Genomic DNA, 27,959 nt, shown 5'->3' with positions numbered 1-27,959 from the left:
ACAGTTTTCACGACCGTATATTAAATCAATAGGACGTTTCAAGCATACTAAAATTTATTGGAATTTAGAGTGTGATAGCCACAGAGTACGACGTGGTGACGCCACTAGAGATGCTTCTTTATATTTCTGGGACTTGCAGGTAAGCACGGGTCTGACTTTATTGATTGAATAACTTATTTGATGAGGGTATTCTTTGGGGTTGCTCCTTTTGTGGAGCCTTCAGCGCCGGTTGGAGTCCCTATTCCAAGGCTCGAGTTGCTTCCACCGCCCGTTCTAAAGCATGCTGTATCAGACCTCGTTGGTCTTCACAGCGGTCGCTGGCCAGCATTGCATCCCATTGTTCCGCACTAGGGTCTTGTATGACTTGTACCACGTCAATCTTTTGGCATGCCCATGTTATATGATACATCGTCGGTCTTCTCCCACACAACGGGCATACGTGCGGATATGCCGTGGGATTAAGTAATAATGTTTCGTTCGGTTCGGGAACGTCCCTGTCTAGTATTTTTCACCATATACCCGCCATGTATTTGTTGAGATGTTTATGTGGCGGCGCGTATGTACAGCCTTTGTCAAAAATATACAGCCCAAGGGGTTTGCTTCTAAGCACCGTAACAGAGCTCGTTGAGCACCTGCAGCGTTCGAAACCTCGTAAATGATAAATTTCATCCTTGCTCTTCTCTAGTTTACCCATATATTCCAGTATTGTTTTCAGGAACCTCGTTACAGGGCTTAGAAGCGAACCCCCTGGGCTGTATATTTTTGACAAAGACTGTAGGTCTGCATGGCGCGGATATTGGGGATGTGGATACAGTCGAACCAGCCCAGTACCGTCCCCCTAGCACTGCTAAAAACGGCGACGTCACGAGTTTGACGTTTTCCTGTAGAGCAGAAAGGAACGACGAGAAACAGTAACCGGGTATGACGCATTGTAAAGTTTCAAAATGGAATTGAAATTTGCTGCTTGTCGCTGATGCTTAACACTGCAGTTGGACACTTGTAATTAAACTCTTGTCAAATGGTATACCGCCTTCCCCGAGACTCTGAGATCACAGAAACGTGTCACCTTCCACCAGCTGGTTTGTCTGCGAAATTGCCTTTCTCTGACATGAAAACAATATGCCTCATCTAGCGGTCCCATCTCACCACATGTATGCCGCCCCCCCCCCCCCCCCCCCAACACACACACACATCTAATCCGCGCGCGGTGACCCCGTCCCTTGATAAAAACGTTTGCTCATTCACATGACAGAGCAATACGAAATGGCCTTCTTTTATTAAAAGCCAGGACAGCGCATAGTGCGAGGTGCTTAGAGTAGTACAGGCGTAGCACTGCTTCCATGAGAGAGCAAAAAATGCGTTCCTCTTCAATTATTTTCTTCGTAGTCACTAAGCTTTTCCTCTTAAGTCTCGCTGGAGCAGTTTCCAGAGGACCAAACAAATTACAACGGGAGGTTCCTGACACATTCAAGGTGAGAAATCATGGCTGCTTTTCTTAGGAGCGTAATCACAGCTCTCTGCTTCTCCCGTTAGCCGACATTCATATCCATTAAATTTCATACAGTGATACGCTGTCCACTAAGAATGGGATCGCTTTCGCTGGATTCGAAAGCAGCAAGCATTGTTTCACCTAAAGAACACTTTGTTTATTGTCACTTTTCAGAGAAATGCCTCCTTTCCTGTGCCTTTCTTGAGTAATGAAAACAAGAAACTGAACTGTCGTCACATCAGGAGGAAATATTAGTCAGTGCTACCATAGCTGCTATCGCTATTGATTGCTTAGCTGAAGAATTTTTGTTTCGCGAATCATGCCTACAGTGCTTCAGTTAGGGTTAAATGCTTAAATGTAGGTGCTCTGAGACATCGAGCGCATAATGAATCCAGATTGTCCGAATTATTCGTTATTTTTGTAAGGTTTTTCCCTAGGAAGGTGCGTGTATAAAGGTAGACATAAGTTTAGAAATATTAGAACTATTACATTTTCGTGTAAAATTAAAAGCGGCGCTCCATGCGGGAGCACCTTAGTTCACTGTTTACACAGCACGCTATTGATCTAATGGGGTCTGATGGGTTTTATTTGGTAAGATTCTGCCCTTCATGTGAGCAGGAAGGTATGAAAGAAACGGACTAATGCAGAATATATTGTCATGACGGCATGTATATCCGGACAAATAGATAGCTTGAAGTTTTGGTGGGCCGCATTATTCAGTAAGGGAGCGCAAATAAACAGTCAAAAATCACGTTGCTTGCAGGTTAGTCACGCGCTAAAAGTAATAATTCATTTAAGCATTTCTTAACTTTATTTGAGCTCTAGGGGATATCTATGACATGCTGATTGATTTCAGAGAGGACTTCAGATGTTGAGCAGTAGGATCCCAGGCAGCAAACACCACTGGGCCAAAATATGTTACTGTGTTGGTAATTTCCGGTCCAACATAGCGTCAATGCATTGCTGACGTAGCACCAATAATGCGCCAATGGTTTGTGCCGCCTGGGACACTTGCTGCTCTATCGTTTTTCTTACTTGAAGCCTCGCGCTAGCCACTCTTTTGTCCTGGAACAAAAATAAGACAATGGACAGTGATTGTATTAGCATTCCTATAAATGAAAACGATATAGATATTCGAGCAAGTCGACCGCTATCGGTAAATTACAAAAAAGAGAGCGCGAACCGAGGACGGGGGACAAAGGATAGAAAACACACAATGGTAGTGAGTTTTCTATCCTCTGTGCGGTGCCCTTGGTCCGTGCTTTCTCTTTCGTCATGCAACTTTCATACCTTTCTTTACGCCAGCTACATTGATGCTTCTGCTTTTAAAATAAAACGTCATAACAAAAGGAAGCACTGCATACGCTCTAATACTAGTCGGAGGAGAATACCACGTAGTCGTACATCTAGGTTGTTAGATTACGCACAATTCCAAAGAAAACAACATCTTGCCAGAACTTCTGATTTTCTCAAAGCTGACTTACATTTCTTCTTAAGAAGAGATCATCGTGAAATAAGAAGGAACTACTAAGGGACTGCTTGTTTTTTGTTTCAGTACATTGATCCCTAGATATTTAGGAACGAACAAAGTAGTCTTAAGAGACCCGATGACGCAAGCTTGTTACAGTGCTGTGCTTCAGGCATGTTATAGATACATACACCTACGGCATTATTTTGCTAACATAGAATATTTTAAGACGTAAAAAACGCAGAAATGCTTAGAAATGAAAAACAAGACACAGCTTGAAGTGCAGTGGTACACTGCTTCAAGGTCGGTTTAGCAACACTGAGACTCTTTAACCGTATAGGCTGAATCAGAACCCCATACTACTTATCATCATCATCATCATTAGCCTGATATTACCCACTGCAGGGCGAAGGCCTCTCCAATATATCTCCACTTAACCCGGTTCTGTGCTAGCTGTATCCACTTGACCCCTGCGAACTTCTTAATCTCATCCGCCCACCTAACTTTCTGCCGCCCCCTGCTACGCTTTCCTTCCCTTGGAATCCAGTTTGTTACCCTCAGCGACCATCGGTTATCCTCTATTCGCACACAATCTCCCCAGTACTATTCACAACTTGTTTAGAGGAAGTATTCAGAGACTTGGAATGGGAGCAGTTAGGGATAAAGGTAGATGGAGAATACCTCAGTAATCTGCGATTTGCTGATGACATTGTCTTGCTAAGCAACTCGGGGGATGAACTGCAAATAATGATTGATGACCTAGACAGAAAAAGTACAAAGGTAGGCTTGAAAATCAATATGCAGAAGTTTAAGGTAATGTTCAACAGCCTCGGGAAGGAACAGCAGTTTACATTAGGTAGCGAAATACTGGAAGTAGTAGGCGAATATGTCTACTTAGGACAGGTAGTAACCGCTGATCCGGACCATGAAAAGGAAATAACAAGAAGAATAAGATTGGGATGGAGCGCATTTGGCAAGCACTCGCAGATTATGACTAGCAGCTTACCGGTATCGCTCAAGAGGAAAGTATACAACAGTTGCGTCTTGCCTGTACTCACCTATGGGGCTGAAACGTGGAGGCTAACCAAGAGAGTTCTACTTAAGTTGAGGACAACCCAGAGGGCTATGGAACGAAAAATGGTAGGGGTAACATTAAGAGATAGGAAGCGTGCAGATTGGGTCAGAGAAATAACTCAAGTTACCGACATTCTAGTGGAAATTAAGAAGAAGAAAAGGACATGGGCAGGACATGTAGTACGAAGACAGGATACTACTTATATTTCATGCCATTACACTCTAAACACGGTAAACTTTGGGTAACCTTTGTAAAGGTGCACATTTTCACATTGAAGTATACGTATAATTTAAAGGTTACACAATGTTACCTTTCTATTTTTAACCTTTGTAAAAGTTATGAATGGTAAAGATTAGTTCTCTTTATGCATAGGTTACGCAACTTTTTTAGTGCTGTAGACTTTACAGAGGTATACATCACTGAGTTAAGCATAGGTTACATGCTCCAAAATTTGTCACCTCTGTACGCCGTAATGACTGGCCTAAATATAGCAAAACTTTTCTTACAACTTGCTGAAGGTGATGAAATGCAGAGGTGTGCTGAACTTAGATTTGAATTTAGCAAAAATTGGCCAAAGAAGGGAATGGTTTAGAAATAAGAAAAATGACAAACATTAGTATGGCAGTCAAATTGTTCATGGACTCCAACACATTCAAGACTAGAGAAAATACATAACAACCAACTTCTCAACTATTGTGTACATTTAAAAAAAACTAAGGAATGCAACAGACGCAGGTGTGCTCAAGGCACCATTTTCACAAACGTTTTGCAAATATATATATATATATATATATATATATATATATATATATATATATATATACATATATAGTTGAATATTCCGGGTGCCGCCTCCGCGGTCTTCACGGCACGGCATATGGGCCATCCCACTGACTTCGGTGGAGGGACGTATACAGACTGGAATCGCTCATTCTTCAGCGCGGGGTACGGCTGTGTGCGCGTGTGTTGTGTGGTGTGGTCGGTGGGTGGCGCGAGAGAGAGACGCTCGTACGCGTGCTCACTTCAAAGCAAAGAGACACTCAGCGTTTACGGAGCAGTGCGGTGCATAGTTCATGGAGACGCTCTCCGAACAGTGTCCATAGTGAGTGCAGTTTGGAGAATTAAAATTCATGTTGTTTCAAAGGTTCTCCCTAACGTCATGGAATAACTAACATATATATATATATTGTTGTAGAGTACCTTCAACTATGCGATACGTCGTCAACAGTCAATAGAACGTTCTGCGATCAGTCGTGAGACGTGTCAGCACACGTACGAGCGTCAAAGTGAGCTTCGTTGTCGTTTTCTTTCCTGCCCGTCACGCGCGTTTAACATGCTTGTCGTCGCTCTCTTCAGCAATAGGCGCTGAACATATCAGAGCCCACTACCTGTTTTACAACTTCCCCGGGCGAAAAGACGCCGCCCTGGCAGCTCATGGCGATGTGACGATGGCCGGATCGTAGTAAGCTTTCAGGCGGTTACTGTGTACTATTTCACGATTTCGGCGACGGAGGTCAGTGGATGTCGTAAGGGGTTCGATGAGGTAGTTGACGCGGCATGTTTGCTTGGCAATACGGTAGGGGCCCTGATACATCCTCAGAGGTTTGGATGAAAGGCCGGGACTGGAGGAAGACACCCATAGCCAGACCAAAGTGTCTGTACGATAAGTAGGAAGTGCAGATTGATCTCGGGTGGTTTTCTGCTTTGCTGGGCGTGAGAAGTGAAGGACCGGGCAAGCTGGCGGCATTCTTCGGCATAAGTTGCAGCTTGTGAAACAGTCGTGAATTCGGAAGAATCCGGTCGGTAAGGGAAAATGGTGTCCATGGTACAAGAGGGCTCACGACTGTACAGGAGGAAGTATGGTGAGAAACCGGTGGTTGCTTGTGTGGCAGAGTTATAAGCGAATGTGACGAATGGAAGAACGTGGTCCCAGTTGGAGTGGTCGGAAGCGAAATACATTGCTAGCATGTCGCCCATGATGCGTTTAAAACGCTCAGCCATTCCATTTGTTTGCGGATGGTACGCGGAGGTAGCGCGGTGAACGATTTTGCATTCTCTAAGAACAGCTTTGACAACTTCAGAAAGGAAAGCGGGACCTCTGTCACTCAGCAATTCTTTCGGAGCCCCGTGGCGAAGAATTATGTGATGGAGGATGAAGGAGGCAATGTCTTGGGCTGTAGCAGATGTCAAAGGCGCCGTTTCGGCGTAGCGTGTGTATGATCGATTGCAATGATGATCCAGCGATTGCCTGTTGATGTGCTATAGGAAGCGGGCCGTATAGGTCTATTCCAACACGCTCAAAGGGCTGAGCTAGGCAGGTCAGCGGCTGCAGAGGAGCGGTGGGTTGGCGAGGTGGGTGTTTTCGGCGCTGACACTCCTGGCAGGACTGGACGAACCGACGAACATAATGGTACATCCCACGCCAGTAATACCGCTGTCGTAGGCGAGTGAAGATTTTCAATAAGCCGGCGTGGGCGCACTGGGGATCGTCGTGGTAATGGGAGCAAATCACGGAGCGTAGATGGGTCGGAATTACAAGCAGCCACTTTCAACCATCCGGAAGGTAATTCTTAAGGTAGAGGAGCTCGTCTCTGATGGCGAAATGGTGAGACTGGCGACGGAGAGCGCGGCAAGGAGGTCGTGAAGCGCGGCCAGATAAAAAATCCAGGAGTGAGGCGATCCATGCGTCTTTGCGTTGCTCGGAAGTCATATCGGAGGGCATGTCGGTGGGATGTAGAACGGATATAGCAGGAGTGGCTTCAGACGGCAAAGGAGACCGTGAGAGAGCATCAGCATCGGCATGTTTACGGCCAGAGCGATAGATGACGTTAATGTCGTAATCTTGAAGCCTCAGAGCCCAACGGGCCAGTCGACGAGAAGGAGCTTTCAAAGAAGACAGCCAGCAGAGGGAGTGATGATCCGTGACGGCATCAAAAGAACGCCCATACAAGTAGGGGCGAAATTTTGCTATTGCCCAGAGAATAGCGAGACACTCTTTCTCGGTGACGGAATAGTTTGCTTCAGCTTTTGTTAGGGTCCGACTTGCGTAAGCGACAACGTACTCATCAAAGCCAGACTTCCGCTGAGCGAGTACTGCGCCGAGGCCGACGCCGCTGGCATCAGTGGGGATTTCCGTAGGAGAAGGGTCAAAATGACGCAGGATTGGCGGAGTCGTCAGAAGGTGGCGGACTGTCTCGAAGGCATCATCACAGTGCGAGGACCAGGCTGAAAGATCGTGGCTGGACATAAGCTTGGTGAGAGGGTTGATGATCGTGGCGAAATTGCGAACGAAGCGGTGGAAGTACGAGCAGAGGCCGACGAAGCTGCGGAGTTCTTTCACATTAGTTGGCTTGGGAAATTCTGCCACAGCGCGTAATTTTGCCAGATCGGGAAGAACGCCATCCTTGGAGACGACATGTCCGAGTATGGTTAGCTGCCGTGCTCCGAAACGGCACTTCTTTAAATTTAATTGGCGGCCAGCGTCGGTCAGGCATCGCAGAACTGTCTCAAGGCGCTGGAGGTGAGATGGAAAATCTGGGGAAAAGATGACAACGTCATCAAAGTAACAAAGGCAAGTGTGCCATTTGAGCCCTCTGAGTAGGTTACCCATCATGCGTTCGAATGTGGCAGGGGCATTGCACAGTCCGAATGGCATGACATTAAACTCATAGAGCCCATCGGGTGTGACGAAAACGGTTTTTGGGCGATCGGCCTCTGCGATCGGCAGCTGCCAGTAGCCGGAACGCAGGTCTATTGAAGAAAAGAACTCAGCTCCCTGCAGGCAGTCAAGGGCATCGTCGATACGAGGGAGAGGATAAACGTCCTTGCTCGTGATCTTGTTCAGTCGGTGGTAATCTATACAGAATGGGAAGGAACCGTCTTTTTTCTTGACCAGGACGACCGGAGACGCCCAAGGGCTGTGCGACGGTTGGATCACGTTGCGCTGGAGCATGTCGGTCACCTGTTCGTCAATAATGCGGCGTTCGGCGGCTGAAACACGGTACGGACGCTGGCGCAAAGGGGAGTGGGTGCCGGTATCAATACGGGGAGTAACGGTAGTTGTGCGCCCCAACGAATGTTGCTGGGAGTCGAACGAAGCCGAGAAACGTTGTAGGATGGCGACAAGCTGGGCTCGCTGTAAGGGCGTCAGGCCAGCGTCGATGGACCGGTGGAAAACTTCGAGGGATGATGGAGTGGCGACAAGAATAGGTGTTATGGCGCTGATGTGAAGGCTGGCGATGGTATCGCCAAAGGAATATTTGGGCGTGGAATCGAGCAAAGCAACACTACCCAGTGAATGGCCACGAAGTAAAGTGGTAGGGCAGGGGCACGGGTTACAAACAAATATAGCACTTGAGTTGCGAATAGTTGTCAGCACAGCATGGGGCAGCAACACGAATTTTTGGTCAGCGCATCGTATTCAAGGTGTGTAGATAACAGTGGCGTCGTAAAGAGCAGCACAATAAAGAGGCACAAGCACTGAGGAGAAAGGCGGAACGTCGGTGTCCTCTGCGACGTACACGGTAGCAGCAGCAGCGGGTGTGTCGAAAAAAGTGTCTGAGGGGTGATAACTCAAGTTGAGCACGGGCGCAGTCTATTATGGCGTTATGATTGGAGAGGAAGTCCCAACCAAGGATAACGTCGTGTGATGAGCGGGCGAGCACGAGGACTTCTATTGTGTATTGAACGTCGTCGATAACAAGGCGGGCATTGCAGGTGGCTAATGGTCGAATGTCCTGAGCGCTGGCTATGCGAAGAGAAATTGCAGGAAGCGGCGTCATCACCTTTTTGAGTTTGCGACAGAGGGCGTAATTAAGAACAGTGACGCCTGCACCAGTGTCTACAAGTGCTTCGAGAGGAACTCCCTCGATGAATATGGTAATAATGTTGGCTGGTACGTGAACAGGTCTTGAGTTGGTCCCTGATGGCGCAGTTCTTGCCTCCGGAACTGCGGCCGTTAGTTTTCCGTGTTAACTGCTGATTGGCGGCGGAGCATAGGAGAACGGGAACGACGGCCAGGAGAAGGCGAGCGGTGGGAGCGGCGATCGTAACTTGAGGACTGTGGAGGAGGCTCAGGGAAAACAGGCTAGGAGGACGGAGGAAGATTGTACATTGGCTCACGTGTATAGTCGTAGGGACGAGGACCACGATTGCGGCACAAACAAGCCACATGGCCGGCGACTCCACAGGCGTAGCAGATAGGTCGGTTGTCTTGTGTGCGCCAGAGGTTGGAAGGGCGTGGCTGTGGTCGACGGCGGAGAACCGGACGATAAGGGGGGATTGTAGGTTGCTCATTTTGCTGGCGTCCCTGAGGCTCGTATAGGAGGGGAGGCCGGCTGTACACAGGGGCGACAGGGGGTGGTGGCCGCACCAAAACATCAGCGTAGGTGAGAGGAGCCGCCACCAACGGCTGCTGAGGAGGTGAAGGCAGAACCTCAGCAACCTGCTCTTGTATGACAGGCTGAAGAGTGGGAGTGAGCGGTGGCGCAGGCGCAGGTGCTGGCGGGCAAGTGAAGGTGGACAAGGAAAGCTGGCGTGCGACTTCCTCACGATCAAACTGTTGAATGTGCTGAATTAGCGACTGCTGGTCCTGGGCACCGTCCCCGGAGAGAGCCAAGCTGGAAAGAGTGGCCTGCTGAAGGCCAGCACGTCGTGTGGAAAGCCGCCTCTTGCGCAGATCATCGAAGCTTTGGCAGAAGTTTATAACGTCGGAAACAGTTTGGGGGTTTTTGGCGACGAGCATCCGGAAGGCGTCATCGTCAATGCCTTCCATAATGTGTCCGATCTTCTCCGCGTCGCTCATTTTAGGGTTTACGCGCTTGCAGAGGTCTACGACATCTATGAAACTGGTGAAGTTTTCGCCGGTTTGTTGTGCCCGACTTCGCAAGCGTTGCTCGGCGCGAAGCTTACGTATAGCGGGACGGCCAAAAACTTCGGTCAGGCTGGTCTTGAAAGCCGTCCAGGCATAAATGTCACTCGCATGGTTGCGAAACCATAGATTTGCAACGTCGCTCAAATAGAAAATGACGCTTGTGAGCTTCACTGTGTCGTTCCACTTGTTGTACGCACTTACGCGTTCATACGACGCCAACCAGTCTTCTACATCCGTGTCATCGGTGCCGCTGAAAATGGCTGGGTCGCGTTGACGCGCTGCACCGGTAAAGATGACAGGCGATGGGGTTGGCGGTTAGCTGGTGGTCTCAGGCATCGCGGAAGTGGTAGGCAAGGCTCGGCTGCGAAGCTCCAGGTTGAGGGGATGCTGGCACCTCCACCACTTGTTGTAGAAGACCTTGAACTGGGCGATACGTCGTCAACAGTCAACAGAACGTTCTGCGATCAGTCGTGAGACGTGTCAGCACACGTACGAGCGTCGAAGCGAGCTTCGTTGTCGTTTTCTTTCCTGCCCGTTACGCGCGTTGAACATGCTTGTCGTCGTACCCTTCAGCAATAGGCGCTGAACATATCAGAGCCCAATACCTGTTTTACAATATATATATATACCCAAGAAAGTAGCAGGGGGGACAGCGGCCGATGTAGCTCAGTTGGAAGAGCACCTGACGCGTTATTCGGAGGTCGTGGGTTTGGATCCCACCATCGGCACGCTGTTTTTTCTTCTACTTTGTGTCTAATTATCTTTCCCCTCAACAGATTACATTACTAATTTCTGTGATTATCCAAGTAAACATAAAAAAAGACCTAAAGTACCATCCCCAACGCTTTCCTTGGCCTCGCCGACTGTTGGCTTCTTTCCTTCATATATATATATATATATATCTATATATATATATATATATATATATATATATATATATATATTGAACTAAATGGGCATGCAAGGCACTGAAATATTGGCCCATATAACAGTATCACTGTTAGCATTCCAAAAGAGTCACGTTGAACAAGCAACTCAATAAAGCAAACTCAGATGTCTGAAGTCAGAAGCTCGGAAGTCTTGCTTCGAAAAGAGCTTATCTATCACATACCACTCTTATTGAAATGGAAATAAGTAATTGTAGTACTAAAATGAACAAAATAAGAGCACAATTTTTGAAGACCAACTGCCACGTCAACTTAAAATTGTGTAAGGGATACAACAGACGCAAAATAAAGTGATAAAAATATCAGGGAAAGCAATATTGTGATCCGATATTATATCACACATTTTAAGAGAAAGATTAAAATGACTACAATAACATATCAAGAAAAGGGATAGAAGCAGTGCAGATAACATGACTTTTTTTAAAACTTTCTGCCACATACAAACCTAAACAACAATCAATCGATATAAACATCTTTACTAAACAGCACACAGAAATACGTGTACCTAAGAGGTTTTTCAGAGGCGCGTAACATCAACGAACTCAGCACAACTTCCCTAGATTATGTCAACAAAAGCCCTTCGTGACTCCTCCTGTCGCTACAGACTTGTAACATTAAAAGTACTATAAGCTTGACAACACTGGCATAATACTTGAACTTGTGTTCATATACTTCAACCTATTAGAAAGTGAACAATAGAAAAACATTTCCAGAAAATCAGAACATATTGTTATGTGGTGACAAGCAAAGAGGACAGCACAACATGGCGATAGGGTGAAGGATGATTTAATGGATAAAGCGAGGGCTTCTCTCGCGCCACTGCCGATCTTCTTCGTAACACTTCCCGGGGCCACTGAGCGATCGTCCCGATCTGTACGCTTGAAGTTGATGGTCACGTGACGGTCAGGGCGTTCAAGGAAAGACAGGAGAGAATGACTTGCTTGCCACCACGATGTCTGATGCGTGGGTGATCCACCTCCCCTGGAGCTCTTCAACCATCCGCCACCAAGGCATCCATGGGACCGATGCCTCGAGATCGCGTCGGGCGGCTTGGGCGGGATTTGCGTGTTCGGGTCCATCGGCTCTTTCTGGTCATTAGGGTCTTTCGGATCCATCGTCTCGGTTTTGGTTGGTCTGTGTGTTCTCCTTGTCTTAAGATCCGGGCTGGGGGCTGGGCGGTGGTAGTTGGTCGGGTCTGGACTAGAAGGTCTGGGGAGTAGCTCCTCGGCGATGTCCCTGGGCCTTTGGTCGATGGTCCCGGCTCCCATATGGCGTCAATGCTCCTAGGCGAGGATGGGGATAACGTACCCCACACCTCCAACCAAAATGTTACGTCGTGACAAGCAAAGAGGACAGCACAACAAGGCGAAGGATGATTTAAATGTTGGCCTAGCGCGAGGGCTCCTCTCGCGCCACTGCCAAACTTCTTCTTCCTAACAGTATCATTCTTTTTAAAGAACATTAACAGGCCTTTAAGTCGGTTAGTCAGTAGTCCACATGGCACTACAGTGTCGGGCAGGGCAATTTTCTGGAGCAGGATGAGTAAGGCGGGAAATAACTGCGGATTGTCGAGGTTTTTTATGTATTACGTTACCAAGCAGCAGATGAGGGTGCGAGGTTGCCGTTGCTGATCTAGATCACTTCTTTACTTCTTCCAGCCTAAAAGAAAGTGTGTTCAGCACAGGTATACACATGACCTGCAATCACTTGAAACTCTTCAGGCAGTGGAATCTGCGGAATGTTGAATTAGTGTCAGTGAGCCACAATTCGCACTTAAAGCATGGCTAATATTCTCACCAGACTGAATTATATATGGTACACAGCGAGCACGACCATTTTTAGAATTTCATGATTTCAAAATAAATGAGATATGTACCATGAAAAGCCAGGATGCAAAGCAGCTTCGCTTTAACTGTTGGTGTGTGCTCACTGATAACTGATACCACTTGCATCGGCCCAAGCTTGTCACATTGTAGACGCGAATCTGTTACGGACAGGGGGGCACTCCCAGAGGCTTAAGCTTTTGTTTTTTTTTTTTTTTCATTTCAACCTGAAAACTATCGAGACTGCAACAGTCATTCTCGCGAAGATCAGAAAGTAGCTAGTCACACAACTTGAGGAAGCTCGCATTAAGTTCGTAGTAAGCACTCAAGTAGATCTCTAACGGTTTTCATTAAGCAATGTCGAGCTCGATGAAACCATTTCCTGCCCATTCAAGTGCTTGTTTTGCGTTTTGTATTAGGCATTTGTGTATTCTAACCACTTATCCATTAGAGCAACCACGCTGTTAACTATGGTGTTGCATTCCACCAAATCTAATTTTTTGCTGTAAACCACCTAAGCAGGATACGAATTAAAACGCACAAAGGAATCGATTCGCCAGAAACGTAAAATTTTGTCACGGTATGTGTCGCTGCATGACTCTAAAACATCAGTAGGCTGTTTGACATATCGTTTATTGCACAGACTATGGTTCGGTACAGCCACACATTCAGTATTTTTACACGTGTATGGCTGCAGCACACTACGAGTGTGGCGAAAAGGTCAACCGAAAATGAGGGAAAAGACGTGCAAAGTAGCTGAATTCAATTCGAGAACAGAAGTATAGTCGCGCATTTCAAGCGTGCTCATCTCAAATTATAAGAAAACGCACATGTCCTCAACGTGCCCACACTCATGCGAACGGTCAAAACTATACCTCACCGCCTATACCTACACTTCCCACATTCAAAACCGGGAGCTCTAGCATGAATATTTCACATCATGGGAAGCACAATGAAGCCGCTTTTGAATTGGTCTTTTTCCTGCGTCACCTAGACTACGTGCAATGCACATTGGCTGTGTTCGGAGACTGGGCTCGCATTTATTTTGGATGGTCGTCATTTCAAAGCGTATTATTTTGATCTAGAACCGAAAGTAATAAATGCTCAATTATGTAGCCATGCGTTCTGTAGCTGCAATTAATAAAGAATATGATGTCTGCTTTCCCGCGGAATTTCCCGGCGCAGATGACATGTCGGGGTGTTTCACAGCTTCTCAGGGGCCACCATATGCAGGATAAAGAACCACCTTTATTTAGAACATCGAGGTGCGTTTGGGTTGCATCTTGGAGAATTTGACTGGATATGTTCGGCTCAATATTGGTGGACATGGATTGTTGCGCAGATATTCGAGGCCTTTCCCCACCCCGTTGGAGTCATGGACATCGACAATGACACGATATTGGATTGTTTATCTGCGCGTCGGGCTGAAATGGACCCCGAAGCTCAAACCGCCACCTATGTGTGGTCGCTGGCGGGCAGTGAAGGCAAGACGCGGTGAGTTTGTGTAAGCACCTAGATTTGATACACGCACTTATTGAAGACATAAAAATATTTCGAAGCGTTCCAGCTGAGGAAAATAATATCCGGGGAGCTGTATGATTTCATCTGGTGCCTAAGTGCAACAACGAATTCAAATAAGAAATAACAATAGCAACGTCATAATTATTCGTTATGTAAGATTATCACGTGTGCACAATAAATTTCAAACCTGAAAACTTGAAACTTGAATGAATGATAGCGTGTCTGACGTTGGTCTAATAACGTAATGATGACGTCGACACTTATATTGCAAACACTTGCCAAAGAGGGCTCCTTGTCAGAGGTTTTGTTGCAAACTCTAAAGCTGAAGGCTACAAATTGCGCACGTGAGACCTGCCAGAAAAGCACACAACGGTGTATGATGTGAGAAGCAAAAAAATGCAGCTTTAAGACAAGGTTTAATCTACACGTCAAGGACGGCGTCGAGGTCGGCGAGAAAGCGGGGCGACTCAGACCAGCACGATGAGCAGCTCTTTCTTCTTCTCCTCCCTCGTTATAATCTGCGCGATAACAATTCCACAGACTGCTTCCTCTTCGTCAGCGTGCAGCAAAAAAGGGGCCCGTCTTTTTCCTCACACAGCAAACAAACAGCTTAATGCCTGGCAAGATAGGTTAGCAAACTTACTGAGTAGAAAAATCATAACATTATACTGCAAACTGTAATTACAATGGAATGAAATTTCTTTGAAGAGCAGAAATCTCCCACAAACTAGTTCATAATACAGACTTTTAAAAATAGCTCGTTTCTTTTCTTGTGTCAATAAAGCGGAGATTTCGAAGCTCGCTTGAAATCACAAAACTCTACGTCTATTTTTTATGCTGTCATTTTCGCGGATATTGTATAAACATCACAACATAAATGAATACAAAAACTCTTTTCAGCTATCAACATTCGCATAATAAATTAATTATTTGGCGCTCTATCTACCATACCAATGTACCATACCAAACCAAATAAAAGTTATTAAAATTTTATTATTATTTTTCTCCCCTCGGTCTAAAACTTATTCAATGGCACAAGCACTGCTTACACTAGTTCAGAAATTAATGGTAGTGTAGCGTATGGCTTTTAAGGGTCGAGGCCAAAAATAACTGCCGACCCATGCGCTTAACTTTCCAAATCCACCGGCGATGGCAACAACTGCTGTACATTTCTGGTGCGAAAGCACTGCTTCACGACTAAAGCTGGAATGCTCCAATCTAGAGTTAACCCAGTCGCAAAAGTGACAGAACCATTTCGAAATTGTGACAAATAATTCTTTCATTCTGTCGTAACGCCCGCCTTTCGCTATGTTTTGTATTGATATTGTTACGGAGCACAGTATATCGTGACGACGACGACGTGCTGATGTGAAGTAGTGAAGAAGACGACGCTGAAGCCTAGCTAACTTCGTTCTGTGGTGCGCGGTGTGTGGTGTGCGTCTAAGAGTGAACTAGCGTTTACCGCTGTGTTCTTTCCTTAACATTTGGTGGAGGATTGCTGGAAGTACGTAAGTCGCCAAACCTGGATCTCCGTAGTGGCCGCCAGATTGGTACAATCACTATGCAATCCGACGCGACACCTTCTTCAGCGGCACCATCAGCTCCCACCGTCGTCATGACGCAGCCTCGCGATCCAGGCACCTTTTGCGGCACCGACCACATCGACGTAGAAGATTGGCTCGCCATGTACGAGCGGGTCAGCAAGCACAACCGTTGGGACGCGACCCTCATGCTCGCCAACGTAATCTTCTATCTGGCAGGTACGGCGCGCGTCTGGTTCGAGACGCATGAAGACGATATCACATCGTGGGAGATGTGCAAGGAGAAGCTTCGAGACTTATTTGGCAAGCCGATCGGACGCAAGCTTGGCGCACAAAAAGACCTCGCATCCCGTGCCCAGTCTTCGACGGAATCGTACTTGTCTTATATCCAAGACATTCTAGCACTATGCCGAAAGGTGGACAGCGCCATGTCCGAAATAGACAAGGTGGGCCACATATTAAAGGGGATTGCAGACTGTTTATAATCTGCTGCTTTGCAAAGATTGTCCAACGGTCGACTCAGTTATCCAAGTTTGCCGCCAGTTTGAACAAGCAAAACACCGCCGTATTACTCACCGCTTCGAACGCTTGCCAAACACAGCTGCTACGTCCTCGTGCGAAGATAGTCCAACCTTACAGCAGCCATCTCATCCCTCCAACTTGACCAGGATTGTTCGTTGAGAGATAGAGGCTATGACACCCGTTGCGTTCGCTCCTCAACCAGCGGATGCTACAATAGCCTTAATCCAATCTGTCGTTCGCCAGGAGTTCGCAAATGTGGGCCTCAACGCGAACGTGGGCTTCAACTCCGGCCAACCTTCCGCACAGCCCTCGCTCCAACCTAATGTTCCTGTCGTAGCTGCTGCGGCTCCTACCACTCCCTTTCAGACGCGGTGCCGCTACCGCTACCGCAGCCCGGACGAATGGCGAACCTCGGATGACCGACCAATCTGCTTCAACTGCTCACGTGTCGGCCACATTTCGCGCCATTGCCGCAGCCGTTGGGTTCCGCCACCTCGACCTCGCTACTACTCTGATCGCAGCGCCGAATATGTTCCACACCCAACCTATGTCCGTGATACGCGCACTCGTGACTTTAACTCGCCAGCCCCGCGCATGCCCAGCCGCTCGCCGTCTCCTCAGACCCGGAGGTCCCGCTCGCCCAATTCTCGTCGTTCCACATCTCCCCACTTCTCCGGCTCTCATCCGGAAAACTAACCAATGCAGCTCCTGGAGGTGACCCTGCATTGACGACCCGGCCCGAAAATCCTCTGCTGACCCTCGCTCATCGCCGCAACCTTCTAGACATCTATGTGGATGGTGCCCCTGTTACTGCCCTCATTGACACTGGTGCCCAAATTTCAGTCCTCAGCTCATCCTTTCGCCGCCGTCTCAAAAAGGTTGTCACACCCGCCGCTTCATCCGCCGTTCGTGTTGCCGATGGAAGCGTCGCTGCCGTCGTGGGCCTGTGCACTGCGCGCGTGAGTATTTCCGGTCGCACTACCCCTGTCCTATTCACTGTTATCGACCGCTGCCCTCACGACGTGATCCTCGGCATCGACTTTTTAACGGCCCATTCTGCCCTGATCGATTGTTCAACTGGTCTCCTTCGCTTAGACCTGCCCTACTGCACCGAAAACACCGATGTGAAGCCCCGCCTCCGATCCGCCAAATTTGTTCGCCTACCACCCGAAGCTGCTATTTATGTCCCGCTGGCCCCAATCCCCGCAGTTCCTGACGGCACATACGTCACTTGCCCAATTACCGATGTTGTTCTCCGTCACAACGTCATACTTCCCCATACCGTCGTGACTGTCACTGCTAACCGCACCTATCTTCCCGTACTGAACTTCAGCCGTTCGACTCAAGTTTTACCCCATGGTATCGCACTCGCTGATCTGTTTCCTTTGGCGGACTGCGAAGTTGCGGCTCTAACCCCTCAGTATCTGTCGGAGCAGCATTTATCGCCTTCTTCTCATTCGAACCTCTTTTCAGGCATGATAGCCGCGGATCTGCCAGATGACCAAGCCAAAGCTCTCTCCGACCTTTTGCTGTCGTACAGCGATATATTTGATTTCGGTGACCGACCATTAGGCCAAACATCCGCTGTGACCCATCGAATCAATATGGGTGACGCCAACCCCATCCACAGACGGCCTTATCGTGTTTCCCTTACTGAGCGGCATGTTATACAGAAAGAAGTGGACAAGATGCTGGCGCAAAATATTATTGAGCCTTCCTGCAGTCCCTGGGCGTCTCCTGTCGTATTGGTTAAAAAGAAAGACCAAAGTTGGAGATTTTGTGTCGACTATCGCCACCTTAATCAAATAACAAAGAAGGATGTTCACCCTCTTCCGCGAATTGATGACGCGCTTGACTGCTTGCATGGTGCCAGCTATTTTTCTTCTATCGACATGCGTTCAGGCTACTGGCAAATTGCTGTCGACGAACGGGATCGCGAGAAAACCGCATTTGTCACCCCCGACGGACTCTATCAATTCAAGGTGATGCCATTTGGACTCTGTAACGCTCGTGCGACATTCGAGCGCATGATGGACTCACTCCTCCGTGGCTTTAAATGGACAACATGTTTATGCTACCTGGATGACGTCGTCGTCTCGATATACTGTGCTCCGTAACAATATTATGTACCTTTGTGTTTGTCCAGGTTTATTCGCGCATTTAAATTATAAATAATGGAATGTAACCACCTTGCGCAGGAACTAGTTGCCTTAGGATGTACCAACTCTTCCAAAAGGCATTCCTGGGTAATGAAATGTGCAGTTAACGCCGCGGCGTTGATGAAAGAACATCTGAACTGATTTATGTTATTTCTAACAATCATGTGTTTATAGGCTTCATCTTACGCCACTGTGGGAATACGTTTCGCATATTGGTATATTTTGTAAGCGAAAGATATGAATTGGTTAGTCACGTTTCAGCTGCAACCAACTCATTCCAAAGCTTAGTCTGGGAATTTACCGAATGATGCCCAGTTCTAAACTGAAACGAATATTTGTAACTTCACTGTGCCAGGCTTCCGAATGGGTGCAGGTCCTATTGGCATCGGGTTCTCCATCTACTTACGACAAATGACTATGTACACGATGCGAAGAGGCCAGCCTCCAACTACAAGTATTCTGTCCCTCAGCAATCAGGCATTTCAACTCACCATTGACGGGAGAACACTCTACCACGCAGTTGGACTTGTCTTCAATTCATTTCTGCGCAGATTCTCTGCTCCGGGAAATAGATGCTTTTCTAGATGTTTGACAAAATGTTGCAAGGAAAAGCTCTATCTATAGAAGTTATAAATATTGGTCCATTATGTGGGCTCCTAAGAAGCACATGCTAAACATAATACTGCTTATGTTAACCTATTTAATGTTGAAACAATATTTCAGATTAGACGCTTCGCTACGCACAGAGAAAATGCGGCAGCTATGCATAGTTATAATGCTAGGCTGACGCGTTATAAAGCTGGGATGAAGAAAAAAAGAAAATAGGGGATGTCAGCTGCTTATATTATATGGCGGAATAGTCATTACTACGTCTGTTACTCTAAAATGTTAACACCGCCTGTTGTCACCGCATAATTTTAAACAGAATGTGTAGTTGTTAAGAACTGCAGCAAAAAAGAAAGCCTTAAAGAACATTTTAACCGTATATCGCATCAACCTGAGCAGAAGGTTCATAAGTTGCAGCATAAAAAATCAACATGATACCAGGCGTAGCCAAAATATAAAAATGAATAATAGGACGCTTATGAAAGACATCATGCAGAAGATCACACAGATTGCTATGTATAAATAGCTAAATGCGTTCGGGAAGCAAGGAGTCCTTTTTTCAAGGAAAAGATAACTTTCAGAACAGCAAAGGGGGTCCAAAAGTAAAAGCAGTTACCTCAGCTCACAGAGGTTGTCGATAAACAATTGATGCTCATTGAGAAAGTTTATTCTATTCAAATGCTAAATATTGGCTACATCATCATTGCTTTCTAATGATGGTTTCGGTTTATCTCGTTTAACGTCCCAAACCGACCCAGGTCATGAGAGACGCATTTCGACCACATGCGTTCTTTAGCATTCACAGACTCAGCCTACGGGCGCCTTGTGTTTCGCCTCCCTCGAAAAGCAGCCGCTACGACCGGAGTTTGATCCCGAGTCCTTAGGTTCCGCATGGACTGTCCTAACCACAGAGCTACCTTAGCGGAGCTCTTTGTAAATATAATGCGGTACTTTTAAGGGTTAAAACTCACATTTAGTTGACTTGCGGAACAAATGCCTAATTGCAATTTTTACACCTACAAATATGTCTTATTCTGCTGGTAAACTTGCATATAGTGAGAAATAACAAAGGATTTGTTATGTTTGGTATGGGGGAGTTAACGTTCTAGTGCGACCCAGGCTATGAGAGACGCCGTACAGAAGAATACTCCGCAAATTTCGAACACCTGCTTCTCCTAAACGTGCTCTGAAATCGCATGCCACAGTGGCGCAATGCTTTTTACTTTCATCGCAAAGTGGCCGCTGCCACCGGGATGCGATCCCGCATCCTAAGGTGCAGCTGTCGATCTCCCTAAACACTCCACCACCGCGGCGGGCGAGAGAACCACGAAGTAAACTGTTTAAGATAGTGTATATTTTTCTCGCATCTGATCAGTGTTGCTTTTCGCGTATTGATAATTTCACCGTACGGTACTATTACAAGGCGTAGGGTGTTTTCTGCGCTAATATTTATGCTTCAGTAATTTGTGGCACTTCATTTTTCAAGCAACAGCGAACTCTTCCCTCTGACTAATATACAGATTCCTTGAGATTTTGGTGTCTAGCTCAATATTGCACATGGTCCTGGTCTGCAATCTGGAGCCTCAAAAATAGACTATATATTTTGGAGACGATGTTTTCAAGCACGTTAAACAGCTCCAGAAAATTTACATTACTTTAATGCTCCTAGCGATACCAGAGTGCGCGTCACGTGGTAGGTCCGGCGATTCGGCTAGCCTGAGATTATGTATTTTCATGTCTGGCCACCTAATGAGAACAGAGTCGCAAAATCTCCTGTGCAGACACTGTCTCTAAAAATATCTCACTATGCTAAAATTGTTACAAAAAGAAATTAAATGAGGCTAGTCCGAGAGACATTAAAACATGCGTTCCTTAAAAAAATCAAAGTTTAAAAAGACAAACGAAACAACCGTTTTTTAGCTACCATTGCTAACCTATCTGGTTTTCACTCCTAATGTGTGCAATGTTATTTTACAGAGCACATGTTCCAGTCTACCACATGCCAGGAGACTCTCCTGATGCTACTCGTTACAGTGTTGGCTCCAGTAAGCAAATAACTTTTTTTGTTCTTATAAGCATTCTTCAATCAATATTTACAGTTACGTGATCAATTTCTACATGTTGATACTACCTGACAATTTCTGCAGGAAAGCAGATTCTTCACGCTTACGTAGAGCTATCGGAAGTTAGCATGTTCGCGATGCACCCTGTAAAGGTGTAATGTGTTCGTATCTGTTGTCACCCGTCTATGCATGACGTACTCAGCAAAGGTGTAACTAACTCTTGTCAGTTGTCACTAGTCTTTTTAATCGCCGTTTTTGTTGCATTTGTGCGCGTATACTTAATCACAATAGATTCAAAAAGTTACTTGCTCATACGCTGGGAAAAGCATCCCGCCCCCTAGGCGCTTGAGGTGTTTTCCCTTAACGTCATTTCTGCCTATCCACAGGACCAAGCATTCACGGCTGTTGTTTTTTGTCCCTTTCATATATCTACTCTTCTAAACTATTTCTACTCTCGAACCGTCACCTAACCCCTGCGGCTCCAAATAGTGCTGGCGTGGCTATGGGCAGAAGAGAGCCTTTTTCCTCCTCAATTATTGGAAGAATAAAAATAAGTAAAGGAATAAAAAAATCTAAATCAATAACAAAATTTCACTCTTAAGGAGGGCTATGGAGTAATTTCGACCACGTGGGAATCTTTAGCGTGCGCTGACGTCGCACAGCACATGAAAACGAAGTGGTGTCCGTATACTGTGCGATGTCAGCGCACGTTAAAGATCCCCAGTCATGTCAGATTCCCGCACGGGCTCCCGTAACTAATTTAGCGGTCGGATTGGTGCCGCCAGCTGCCGACGCCTCGTCGCTAACCCTCCGAAAAGAATCAGTGTGATCTGGATTCCGAGACACCAGTCGATGCCTGGCAATGAAGCTGCCCATCGACACGCTCGCGCGTTCCTCCCCGAGCCTCCCCTCTCCCGGATCACACGTATGCCTCCCCGATCCTTACATACACAGAACTGCTTGAACACTACAGCCTGTCTCCCCTTACACTACCTCCACGTCCTCCCACCCTGTTTACTCAAGAAGCAGCAACTTACCACCGCCGGCAAACTAATACATTTATTACACCATTTCTCCTAAACCTCTGGTACCCCTCCCTTTGTTCCCCTGACTGTCCACATTGCGGTGAACGGGCGACGCTCTACCACATGGATTGGGCGTGCCAAGTTACCCCTTCTTTAATCTCCTCCTCCACCCCTGCATGGAAGATTGGGAGGCCGCCCTGCAGGACCCCTGCCCGGAGCGCCAGAAATGGCTGGCTCGCCGCGTGAGCCCCCCCCCCCCTCGCTGACTAAATAAATAAATATGTTTTCTCCTCCTCCTCCTCCCCAGGGAGGTCGAAATTGGCCCGTCGCCCTCCACTACAGCTCCTCTTTCTGTCTTTCCACTTTCACTCCCACCTTCCTCCCTTCCCTTACGGTGCAGTTCAGATATCCACAGAGCAAGTGTGATAGATACTGCGCCTTGTACTTCCTGAGAACCAATTAATAATAATAATAATAAGTTTAGTGTCACTAACTGTAGATGTTGGATGCATTCAAATTCCCGGGCTGTGTAGAAAACGGTTTGGTACGTCACTCATTTAGCGTCATTTTTGTCTTGTGTATACTAAATAATTTGCGCATAGTAAAATGCAGTCTAGTTAAAAATAAAAACCTGTTAATAAGGTCTCTAACCATATCTGCGCATCGACGAAAAAGCGGGGAAATATTTGAGGCAGGAGATCGAAGAAATTTGGAGTTGGAGACATAACATAAAGTGCCTAGACTCTAAGATGTTTCAATGACGTTTTACGAAAAACTAACAACAACAATGCCCTATAAGAAGGTACGTCACTGGAGTTTTTCAGTCGGGCGTTATGGCTAAGTTATCTAAGTTATCTTAGATTGGTAATCAACAAGGAAAAACTGTCTGTATATATCTTGCTCTGTTGGGTACAAAATTTAAAATCCACATAGTATAGACGACAAAGAATTATCGGTGTCGTGTTCTCGTTAATATCAGAGTTTGATTTGTGTTTTTGAAATGGAGGGAAAGGACGCGATAATTGAAAAATTGCCACGTTACTGTTCGTTTCTGCGTTCAGTGTGCCCGCCGTCAAGCGCATGCAAAAAAAAATAATTATGTGCAGAAAGGTGCAGGGACGAAATACACACAGGACGCAACATTGCTTACTGGATAAGTACGGTCACATTATTAAAGCGAAAGCCTTTAATGGCTCATGCTGTCGTGGACAAAATGTGTCCCGCTTTTCCGACGGCTCTGACTAGCCGAGGCAAGATGACGTCTTAGGGGTATCGACCAATCATGCACAAAACACGACCACAGTATGCGCGAATGCGCATACTGTGGTATATGGCCTTATGCCAATTAAGGATCAATTTCTAAGTACTAGCAAATTAATGGCTAATTGATTAACTCATTATGTACTATTTATTGTCTGAACAATTGAATTATTTACCTACTTAATGACGAATCATTCATTATTTATTCACTAATTAAATTATAAATTACTAATTACTGTCAGCTGCGTATCAGAATGCGGCACTCAGGCTTTCGCCTTTCACTACTTTGGTCTCTACAGTCCATCTTATTTTTTTTTTTTTACTACGCGGATGATGCTCCGGACTAAAGGAGTCACCTAATTTTGGCCTTATGAAACTTGATTATTAATTAAGCGTTAGAGATGCTCCCTCTACTACATAGCTGTCCACATGAATATAACTATTAATCTTTTTCCAAAAGCACTAAATGGTGTCGCCCTCCTCGATTTCTTTCTTAGGTAATTGAAAACCTCAGAGGCAGATACAGTTGCTGACCGTTTAAGCAAATTATATATTACTTTTTATCATAAATCTTTCATCATATCACTTTGGTTCAGTCATATTTATATGCGTTGTTCATAGAAAGTTTTCAACTATACTAAACAAGAACAATTATCATGAGGTCGAACTGCGGATGACCTGACTTGCTTGCATGCATCGACGAGAGAGATGTAAAATGAAACCTGCCTGAGACAAGGGATCGCATATTAAAAAGGGTTCTCTCTGTTACTTCTGTTACCGCATAAGCGCTGAATATATGTACGGTTTAACTGACTGAAGAAATAAAATACATCTGGTGTTTGGTTTGTAGCAATTACTTGAAAATATAGCGCGCCACCAAGTGTTATTTTGATTGTGCTCTGCTGTGCGTGTGCACACCGATTGATAGTGCACACCGATTGATAGATGCATACAGCAGTTTCTGTAGTTCGGAAGTTTTATTTCGCAACTTCTGTAGTCAGTAGATATGTAGTATTCGCGCGTGGCCCGAGCAACTTTACAGTCGGTCGAGGGGCTGGCTAACTTCGCAAAATACTGACGCCATTTAAAAAGTTTCTGCTGTCACCAAAGGCTCTCAGCCGAAACCCTTACATAAATTCAGGTATGATGACGACATTCTGCTTTTCCGATTGTTCGTGGTTCATAGCACAATACGTACGTGGCGTGCGCTGAAGGTTTCATTGTGTAAGCATAATACAAACAGAAATTCGGGGGAAACAGACTTCGCAATTGCTTTTTCAGGCTACTACAAACTGTGAGCCTCCCTGTTATATAATGCCTCCATCTACGTCCACAATTCTTAATATGACGTATTTCAATGTCATTGAAGAGACGCGCTAAACACTAATCCACGGAAAACGTAACCGTACATGACGCTAAGACCACAACGAACATATGATCTGGTACATGGGGTCTAATGTTCGAATGGAACGCAAGGACTACCTAGTCGAAAAAACATAAAAAACTGGACCGAAAATAATATTATACACTTTCAACTTTTGAAGTAGCTTTCTGCTGTTGAGCATTTGTGTAGTACTTCTTGTAGTTTTGTAGCTTCTTCTATACTTAATTTTTGGGCTTTATAGTACTTCAGTTCTTCTTGTTAACTACAAAAAGTATGTTATCACGACAAAAGTTTCTGTAGTCGCAATTGGTTCTAGCCCAAAACGAATACAGCCATTCTGCTGTGATGACAGGAATGGGCTCTAGTTCCTTTTGACTGGTTATGAGAAGGCCGTAGTGCATATCTTGGGATTATTACTCTACAATATGGCGTTCTCCACTGGCCATTACCATGAGACATGCATTTCAAATACATTGAGCTGGGGCCACCTCAGCTGAGTGTAAACAGGCAGCATCAGTTTCAGCAGCCGAGCATCCAGACCACTTAGCTAGCGTGGCAGGTTAATATGTCACCAAGTAAATCTGCCTTCATAAGAGGTTACTGGCATTCTAGTGGGAATCGAGAAGAGGAGAAGCGCAGGGCATGTAGTGCGAACAGATGATAACCAATTGTCGAAATGGGTAAAAAATGAGATAATAAGTGAATGGAAAGTTAGCAGGGAGCGGCAGAAAGTCAGTTGGTCGGATATGTACGATACGTTCACAGGGGTCAAGTGGATGCACCTAACAGGCGAACTGTTTGGCAGGAGGAATATGGGAAAGGTCTTCATTCTTCCTTTTTCAATCTTTCCCTCCCGAATTCCCCTACCCACAGAGTAGCATGCCAGCGAAATCTAAATGCCGGCAAAATTCTCTTTTTTTTTTTCATTAAAGAGTCTCTCTCTCTCTCCCTCTTCAATGGGTATAGTCCAGCTTACAGTGATGACGATGACATGGGGCTTACAAATATGTATCAGGATATAATAAATTGGCTCCGCCTTCTGTCGATTTCGCGGATGTAATTTGTAACATATACGAAAAATAGTACTTCGGAATAGTGTGCGCAAGGGTGCTCCAACCTGTGTAGGGCGCTGTGGGCCATTAGTTGCAGCCTCCATGCGCTTGCGAAAGCGAATCGCTTACTATGAATTAACGAACGACAGGAAAGCTTTCCAGTATTTTATACTTCAATAGAAAAATTATGCTCTAGTAGTGCAGAACATCTTAATTTCACGAGGAAAATAAAAAAACCACATTTGTAGATAATCGCTGCTTTCATTTTATTATTATATAACAATTGTGAAACATCTTTTCTTTACAGAAGATGGTCCTGTTGAAGTCGGCTACTTCCGCTACACCGACTACAAAGATTGCGCAATTCTTGAGCTGCCACATTTTGGAGACCGTGAGAAAATATTTCTGTTACTGCGTGCACCTCCATACATTCCACTAATTTCTATTCAAGCAAATGTATCTTTAGAAATATCACGACGTGATTTCATCGAGCAAGTGAACCCACCAAAGACCCCAATGCATTTATATACTATATAGCATTCTGCTAAGGGGTAGTCTACTAACGTCATTTTCACTGTTCGTTTTGCTTGTATATTATTTTTTTCGGCGAAAGCCTGTACGTTACTCACATAGTCAGCAAAAGACCACTCGGCACGTTTGTGGCCACAAGACGCATAGAAAGGACCAAGTAATTCAAACCACAGTACTGTCTGTGAAGAACACGACCTGACAGAAATTTAAATTTAGCCCTGCAGAACATTTTCTGCTTCTGGTGTGTCATTGCAGAACTTCATGTACTAGCACCACTAACAAATCAATATAATAAAGGTTGAAAGATACAGACGAGAATACGCAGCTTTCACTATACGCACTAGTACGTGGGATTGCGCACTGTAACTTTATAAAAAAGAAACCACATATTTATAGCCTTTACTATGAAAGTCAAGGAACAAAAACAAAGCTTGCCGAGTTCTTTCAGAGGAAAGCATCCCATGAGGAGATGGGAAAATTAAAGGTTTTCCCAACCACGAACACCCTAACTGCCCACAAAGTACAGAAGCCCCAAGCAACTTAAAATTAGCAGCTCCAAAACAGGTGAAAGGAAGAGGACAAAATGCGTTCCGTTAGTCACAAAAAATAAAAATAAAATTATGATGTTTATAAGAGGGGAATAAGCAAATGTGGCTTTTGCCGAGTGAGGCGGATTTAAGATTATTTGTTGGCGAAATAAATCACAGACACAGTGGCATGACCTTTTGGACCATGACGCCCTACCCAAGTGTTTCACATTAGAAGATCCGGAGCTGGGCCGGGTGAAATCTTGAACTCATTAAAAAACAGAAGTACGATGATTGCTTTCGTTTATTGACACCATTCCTAAATATTGGCAGTTAATCCAGTGGATCCCAATTTTTGGTATCATTAGACCCTGTCCTTGAAGTAAGTCTTCAGGTAGGATTTAATCTAACTCACAGCAGTGATTGTATCATAATAATGAGGTAAAGGTGCGATGGTAACCAAATGAACTCATATAGCGTCCCCAACAAACGTTGCACATCAAAGGGGCTGTAAATATTTTTCCAAGATGCTTTACTTTTCTGCAAGAGATCTTCCTATTTGTCATACTTTCGCACTTCAATATCGAGATGACTTATTCCCAGTTCCCTTTACAGAATGCACACTTTGGGTCTCAGAAGAAGTGCGGGACTCTATTCCGGCCGAGTGCCTCGAGCAGTACGCCGACATTTGTGGCGAGGGCGCTCCCATCTACGACAAAGAAATGTGCGAAGACGCCGACAAGTAGGCATTAATTGGCAGAGGAATGCAAATTAATTGGAGGCAATAAAAATAAATGTGTTCTTTTTTGCAACCAGATAACTTGTTCTCACAGCTTCATCGTTGCATTTTTCTAGCTGACTGTAGATACTTAAATATTTCAGTGACTCAGAACTAGCCAAACCAGACCGTATTGGAGCTCATTACTGTTGCTGGCCTCCAAACGCTTTCTGGGGAACGAAATCTGGTGGTCTCTTAGTTTGAACAATAAGGAATATGAGTGAACGCTTAGGCTCCGCCATAAATGCAAGAACAGATAACGGCCTATGGTTGCCTTTAATTACGTTATATAACCATTTACATTTCACGTTTTCAT

At 45.6% G+C, this 27,959-nt stretch overlaps 1 protein-coding gene across 1 annotated transcript; it reads left to right on the top strand.

Moving 5' to 3' along the window:
• Window positions 1–1,256: 1,256 nt before the first annotated feature.
• On the top strand, window positions 1,257–27,685 carry LOC146209371 (uncharacterized). The gene is made up of 5 exons (XM_084587395.1): window positions 1,257–1,472; window positions 14,017–14,168; window positions 21,001–21,068; window positions 26,115–26,198; window positions 27,481–27,685. Exons 1-5 carry the CDS (start codon window positions 1,341–1,343, stop codon window positions 27,609–27,611), a joined length of 567 nt encoding a protein of 188 aa, XP_084443521.1. The 5' UTR covers window positions 1,257–1,340; the 3' UTR covers window positions 27,612–27,685.
• Window positions 27,686–27,959: the final 274 nt, after the last annotated feature.

The sequence above is a fragment of the Amblyomma maculatum genome, chromosome 1 (genome assembly GCF_055883805.1).
Source record: "Amblyomma maculatum isolate TAMU_Amacu chromosome 1, ASM5588380v1, whole genome shotgun sequence".
Taxonomy (NCBI): Eukaryota; Metazoa; Arthropoda; class Arachnida; order Ixodida; family Ixodidae; genus Amblyomma; species Amblyomma maculatum.
The sequence above is the reverse complement of the archived record's forward strand: the minus strand, read 5'-3'. Positions and strand labels throughout refer to the sequence as shown.

Coding starts and splice junctions, on each gene's coding strand:
- LOC146209371 (XM_084587395.1), top strand. CDS start 1,341: ATGAGAGAGCAAAAAATGCGTTCCTCTTCAATTATTTTCTTCGTAGTC. Junction 21,069..26,114: donor TCGTTACAGTGTTGGCTCCA/GTAAGCAAATAA, acceptor TTTTCTTTACAG/AAGATGGTCCTGTTGAAGTC. Junction 26,199..27,480: donor GCTGCCACATTTTGGAGACC/GTGAGAAAATAT, acceptor TTCCCTTTACAG/AATGCACACTTTGGGTCTCA.